The sequence below is a fragment of the Strigops habroptila genome, chromosome 9 (assembly GCF_004027225.2).
Source record: "Strigops habroptila isolate Jane chromosome 9, bStrHab1.2.pri, whole genome shotgun sequence".
Taxonomy (NCBI): Eukaryota; Metazoa; Chordata; class Aves; order Psittaciformes; family Psittacidae; genus Strigops; species Strigops habroptila.
Genome location: NC_044285.2, coordinates 42,080,320 through 42,087,281, shown reverse-complemented (window position 1 = coordinate 42,087,281; position 6,962 = coordinate 42,080,320). Strand labels below are relative to the sequence as shown.

At 51.9% G+C, this 6,962-nt stretch overlaps 1 protein-coding gene across 1 annotated transcript; it reads right to left on the bottom strand.

Moving 5' to 3' along the window:
- Positions 1 to 1,511: 1,511 nt before the first annotated feature.
- Positions 1,512 to 6,795, bottom strand: MMGT1 (membrane magnesium transporter 1). The gene is made up of 4 exons (XM_030496976.1): positions 6,120 to 6,795; positions 5,625 to 5,677; positions 4,516 to 4,619; positions 1,512 to 3,611 (listed from the first exon to the last, which is right to left on the bottom strand). Exons 1-4 carry the CDS (start codon positions 6,199 to 6,201, stop codon positions 3,449 to 3,451), a joined length of 402 nt encoding a protein of 133 aa, XP_030352836.1. The 5' UTR covers positions 6,202 to 6,795; the 3' UTR covers positions 1,512 to 3,448.
- Between the last annotated feature and the right edge of the window lie 167 nt (positions 6,796 to 6,962).

The window sequence follows — 6,962 nt, the reverse complement described above, 5'->3', positions numbered from 1 at the left end:
GCTTTTTACCTGCTCGAACAGCAGATTTACTTTCACTGTGGTTCTCCCCCAGGTGATTACAGCTTCAAGGTGAACCTCAAGGCCAAACCCAAGGAGTGCTTTGCCTTCGCTGCCAGTGCTGGCCGTGGAAAGCTGGTACCAAAGGTTTTTGTTGCTCAACATTCAAAATAGCCTTTCCTCACCCTTCCCTTGCACAAGGCAACGTGCCAAGGCCAGCAGGGAGCGAGCTGCAGCTTCCCTGCCCTGCCAAGGCTTGGGGCTGAGGGACAGGGGGGGTCCCCACTGGTGCTGTGGGAGAGCCTCGGCCTTCCCCAATGGTCCTGGGGGAGAGTTGCTGCCTTTTGGTGCAGCTCGCCCCCCAAGGAGGAGCAGAAACGGTGCCACTCTTGAAGGGGGAGGGCTGTATCCAGTTGGAGGATGTCCCCATAGGACATGGTGGTGGAGATGTGAAAGGGAACCTGAAGCATGGGAAGCAAGTGATGAGGAAGCCAAAGAGTTAGAAACAAATGGCCATTCCCTGCTTTCTCCAGGGAGGAGGGTGTGTTAGTGCTCCGGAGCACTAGGAAGGGGCCATAAACCTCCAGCTTTCCCAAGAAGCTTGGCTCCAGCGCTGGGCAGCAGTGGGAAGGGGACACACTGACCCCGCAAAACTAATGCAGATTAAGGCAACAAATGCAAATTATCAGCACATGTATTTTCTATTATTTAATACAGTAGAAACAACAGAGCCTGGAGCCAAAGTGGTTCGAGGCACCATGGTCATAAATGCTGTGGGTGAGGCTGGAAACTTCCTCTTCAATCTAATCCAAGCAGCTCTTGGCACAACTGCTTGTTTTGCTTCTGAAGAAGGGAAGCTCATCTGAAGACCTGCACATTGCACGGTGAGCACGAGGGAGCTCTGGAGCTGGGCGAGGTTTCCCTGTCCTAAAACACTGATTTTGGGGGGGGTTACACCCTCATGTTCAGTGCTGGGTGCAGCCAGAGCGCAGTGAGCAAAGGGTGAATGGTGCGGTCGTGCTGGATGCTGTAGCTAAGCAAACTCCTCTAGTTCTTTGCTCACTTTTCAACCTCCCCCAATGGAAAAGCAGAGCAGGGAGTGAAAAGTGATCTTGCCTCGTGGAGTTTAACTATCTCCAGCCCTGTGGGTAGGCTGAGTGCTTCCCCCAGCAACTGCTGCAATACCACACCTTGCAGGAGCCTGTCCCGTGGGCTGGCACGGGATTAGCACGTGATAGAAAAGCTTTTACTATGCTTAAATGGAAGGCAAGATATGTCAGATCTGTTGACTAGGAATCTTAAAGACAGGCAGATCCCCAGGCTGTAACACATCCCTCCTAAATGTTTTGCTTCCCTGCTTGTAGCGTGCTGTTCTGATTCCTCTCACTGATCTTACAGTAATGAACACAATCGCTTCATGTCAGTGCTGGGGGGTCACTTGTAAGTACTGAGTCACCAGGGGTTTGCTGCAGCAGGCTCCAGGCTGCTCAGAAATGAACACAACTCCCAGCCACTTCAAGGATATCCATTTTTATTGGGCATTGTGAGATCCATAAGGAAAAATAGCTCGTACAGCTTTGTGATAGAACCATTGCTGCTGAAGAGTAAAGTATGTGTCGTGAGAAGAGACCTGACGCAGCCAACAGGACCCATGCTGAGGTGCAGGATGATGTTCTCCATTTGCCCTGTCCCACAGCAGCAGGTCCCCCCAGCCTTATGGTAACACAAATGGGGCTTCTCAGACATGAAGGGTGAGCCCTGCTCCAAGGGACCCTCTGCCGATGGTTCCTGCCAACCTCAGCTGCAGCATCAGCCTGGTACGGTGGTACCTGACCTTCTGCTTGCTTCTCCATCAGCGAATTCCTTCCTCTGTGCCTCCCAAGGTCACCTGGCCAATGCTCAGCCCGTTCCTCCATGCAGCAGCAGCAGCAAGCAGCCCTCTTCCCCAAGGAGAGAGCTGCCTGCAGCAGAGCTGACCTGATACTTGCTATTTTTGAGGCCTTTGGTGACAGCAGCTGGTTTGTGACAACCAGGACACTTGAGGAAGTAACCCGGCAGCTCAGACACTTTCAGGTGGCCGAGTAACCCTTTCTAACCAAACCCAGATGCTCAAGAGTGAGTGTAGAGCAGCAGCTACAGGTCTTGCTCTAGCACTGGAGCACGCACTCCATAGGATGGGCAGAGCCAGAACAAGAGGCTTCGGTTTATGCACTATTTTTGTTAAGCTTTTTGCCTTTGACAGTTCTTAACAGTTTAAAAAGCAAACCCAGATGTTAGACAGAAGGCAGCAGCGAGACAGCCCCAGACCAGGCACAATTCTCACTGCCCTCCCTTTGCCATGCCAGGTAGGTGGAATGCCAGACCAAGAGAGATTGTAGCATCGATTCAGCCCTAAGGGGAGGTGAGAATTGAGATGTCAATAAGAGTTAAGGACTGTGTTATCTGTCCTACTACATGAAATCAAGACAGCAATCAACAAAGGGCTCAGCTGGATAAAGAAATCAGATTGAAAGGCTCTGTTGGCAGAGAAGGGGGTGGCTGTACTGGTTGATTACCTGTACCAGTGCCAATAACCAGACCTGGCTGCTGGTCCCTACCCCCGGACCACAGCCAGAATGGGTATTTCTTATTGATACTTAAATACAGCTCATAGATGATGACTTGGGACTTGTATCTGGTGCCAACACAGCATCCAGCTGTCTGATAAACATCCCTGTATTCACAACCAGAGAGGAGAGCATTACAGTGGGCAGACAAGCCAAGATTATCTTGTGTATATATATCTGTATATATCATGATAGATGGTAGATTATGTGATCAGATGTGAGCTGGGCAGCTTGGGGCAACACAGGCCAGTTTACACTTAACTGAAGGAGGGCAATAAGGAAAGAATGTGATACTGAAAAACTAGGAAAAAGCCCCCCAAACCCTTCACACAACTCTTTTTCAGCGTTGTAGAAAAACAAAGATGAAGCAATCTGTTTGGCTTCCCCTGCCCACAGCGTGCAGGGCTCCCAGGGCAGGAGATGCTGCCCCTTTTCCCGCTGTTCACACAGCGTTTCTGAAGGACTTCCACAAACTGTAGTGCAAGCAGGGAAAACAAATAGCACTCCAACACTTCCCTCTTGTCAAAGAGCATTAAATGCAGTGAAAACTAACGTGCTTTTTTGTTTTAACTGGAGTTAAGTCAGCTGCAACTTGGTTTAATACAGGGCAATGTGAAGGTGGGTTTCACAGCATAAGTGTCGAGTGATTTACACCGCGTTGCCAATTCACAAGGCAGTCGTTTTCATTAATCAGTGTACAAAGGTCATTAGTTTATATATATATACTTTATAAAGTCTGGAAGATCAATATAAATACTGCTCCAGAAATTAAAAAAAGTGTTTACATCCCCGACTTGAATATTACATCTCAGTGTCCTGGGTCACCATCAGCAGCTGGGAAAGCCTCAGCGGCGCAGAGCTTCCAGCTTCCGGAATTTCAGTGCTGAGCTGGATGACAAAGCATCTTGGTTTGAAGAGGAATTCGCTGTGTCTGGGGACTGGAACAATACTCTACCACGATGATTAAATACATAAAAAGATGGATGGTTCCTTAATGTGTCAAACGTCCTTCAAAATAAAGGTAGAAAATCAACGTTAATACTCTTTTAGACTCTTGCTCGCTTTTTATGTTTCCTAAACAAAAGCACAGAGGAAATACAAAGGTAAGCATGAAATACTAGTTCTAGGTTGGAACTAGATGATCTTAAGGCCCTTTCCAACCCTAACCCTTCTATTCTAAACACTGACAGCAGAGGTTGTCCACCCCATGGACAAGCTTCACCTTTCTTGCATTCTGGGGCAGGCTTGTGGGTTGCTGCCTGCAGCACCGAACGTGCCAGCTTCAGTTCAGCTGCCCCTTGTGTTAACACCTTGATGCTCTTACTGGCAGCTTTCCATCCCTTTCTGTGCCTGAAGCTATGGGGTTTAGGTTAATGCTATGAAATACATCACTGGCAACTTGTTGGCTTTCCATCCTTCCCTGTGTTTTTGGAAACATGTTTGGAAACAGGCCATGTCTGCCCATCCCATTTCAAAATCTCCTTATTTTCTTCAAGTCTTTCAGAGATTCTGCCTCAAATAGTTCAGTGTGAGATACAAATAACTCGGAGTGTTATAAAGAAGCAAAGGCAAAGAGAGGGAGCCAGGCATATTGCCCCACAGGCTGAGACCACCTCAGGACAGCAGCTTGTGGGTGCTGAGCTCTGACTTCCCATGCGGACATTTCATCCCTCTCCCAACTCTGCACAGCAAGAGTGTGGATGAGGGAAAGCAAGGAGGTGATTTAATCGTTCCTGGTTATCTAACTCTGATGTTAAAGACACAGTTGGCTTTCCCAGTGACTGTTCCTCTCAGTGTCACTGTTCACAACATGCATTTAAGAAGAACCAAGCAGAAAAGCTCTCTGAGTGCTCAGTTTGTACAGAGAGCAGCAGACACACGTGGTCCATGGAAAGAAGAAATGAAAACATACTTATTTTTTAGTTCTGAAGTGGCATCCATGTCTTTAAACTCTCCTGCGATATGTGCTATCCCATAGCAGGTAACTGCAAAGGCTAACAGGGTCTGAAGAACTATCTGTAACAGAGGGAAGCACAACACAACACATACTTTAGAGTCTCTTTTCTTACATTACTTTTTATTATTAAATATTTACCCCCCCCAAATATCTTTCAAACAGCCTCGTGCTTTTCATCCCGTGCTTTACAGAGGTGGAAATCTGAGTAGGAAGAAGGTATTAGGGAAAGCAGTAGGAATCAGCAGGGAAATCTGAGTAGACTCTCAGCAGGGAAACTGAGGCAGGGGAAGATGAGATACCCCCCACCTATTTAGCGAGGCAAAACGGTGGCAGAGCCAAGAAGAGCTTCAGCTGCCTGACAACTGCTCTGCATTGCATGAGCTGAATGGATTCACCGGGCTCCCCAGTGAGCTCCTCAGAACAAACCCCTGTTTCTGTGTACTTAAGGATCTAAATGTTCTCTCTGAGAACCGAGCTGGCTGCCAGCACATGCTGAGCAGTGGTGGCAGCTGCTGCTCAGTCCTAATGCCGTGCCCAGTTGTTGTGGGTATTTGATCCCCTTCCCTTTCCGATTAAGCAAAAACAGGACAGATAATAATTGAAATGGGATTTAAACCCCCAAGAAAATAAAGCAAATGAAAATGAACCCCCCTGACCCTCCCTGAAGCAGGTTGTGCAGGGACACAGCCACGCTGGATAAACTAATGTCAGCCAACAGAAGCCAGAGGGAGAAGGATGTTTATGCTGCAAAGCAGGAGATGGAGGCAAAAGCTGTGGGTTAAGTTCAGGGAATTCCTGGACAAGATGCTTCAGGGTAATGCTAAAGCAGGAGAGGGAGGTCCGGACCTGGGGTTTGTTCTCTCTGACAGCTAGAACACCCTTCAGGGAGTCAGGATAGAAAATATGGTTCTTCTTGACAGAGGGAGCTCAACTGAAAGTGCAGTTTAAAACCTGCTTTACCTTTTCTTCATGCTTATCAAGTTAAAAGTAACACAGCAATTGAGGGAGACTAAACAATCCACACAGCACCGCGCCTTACAGACGTTGTAACAACTTAAACTTACATCTATGGGCAACGTTTCATCCTCCTTTTCTGTTAATCTCATGTACGAGCGATCTACAAGACAGAAACGCGCACACGTCAAACGCTCCGCGTACAGAACCCCCGCGGCAGCAACACGGGGCGCGCAGGAACCTGCTGCGGGCTCCCACACGTGTCTGTCCCCATCGCCCGGGGACTCCGCTCCGCTCCCCAGCCCCGAGCGCTCCCTGCCCCGCTGCCCGGAGGGAGAACGGCACCGGCGGCGGCTCACGGAAGGAGCCGGGTCACCCAGCCCTTCCCTTCCGCTGCCCTCCCCGCCGCTGCGGGCCTGCCCGCGGCCGAGCCCCGCGCTGCGCTCCCGGCGGGGCCCCGCTCCGCTGCCCCGCCCGCACCGCGGCCGCGATGATGGTGCCTCCGCGGCCCGGCCCCGGGAGCTCGCCCGGGCGGCCTCCCCGCCCCGCACCACAACCACCGCCCCCCCGGGCCCCGCCGTGCCCCGCGCCCGCCGGTCACTCACGCTGCGCCGCCGAGAAGGCCGCGTGTGCGAGCGCGAAGAGGCCGAGCCCCACCAGCCCCTTCCACACCGAGCCCGCCGCCATCGCCGCTGCCCGCCCCGCCGCCGACAGGGGCGCCCCCCGCCGCGGCGCGCGCTGATGGCGTCACCAACGGGGCGGGGACAGGCCGCGCCCGAGGGGCGTGGCTTCTGGAGGCAGGGGGCGTGGCCGCGGGACCGCGTTCCCACGCGCGACCAGAGGCCATTGAGAAAAATCCCGGCCTGGTTTGGGATGGAGGGAGCTTAAAGCTCATCCAGTTCCAACCCCTGCCACGGGCAGGGACACCTTCCACTAGAGCAGGTTGCTCCAAGCCCCTGTGTCCAACCTGGCCTTGAACACTGCCAGGGATGGGGCAGCCACAGCTTCTCTGGGCACCCTGTGCCAGCGCCTCAGCACCCTCACAGGGAACAACTTCTGCCTCAGATCCAACCTGAACTTCCCCTGTTTCAGTTTGAACCCATCACCCCTTGTCCTATCGCTACAGTCCCTGATGAAGGTCCCTCTCCAGCATCCTTGTAGCCTCCTTCAGACCCTGGAAGCTGCTCTGAGGTCTCCACGCAGCTTCTCTTCCCCAGGCTGAACAGCCCCAATGTTCTCAGCCTGCCTCCAGGTGCTTCAGCCTCTGATCATCCTCATGGCCTCTCCCGGGCTTGTTCCAACAGCTCCAACAAATCTAAGGGGTTGGGGTGACCTCCGGAGCCAGGCTTGCCCCAGGGGGAAGCAGACCACCAGCTGGTGGCCAGGCTGGTCCTTCCCAGCTGAAAGCGGAGCACAGGATGCCAGGGATAATTCCCGCTCTCTACATG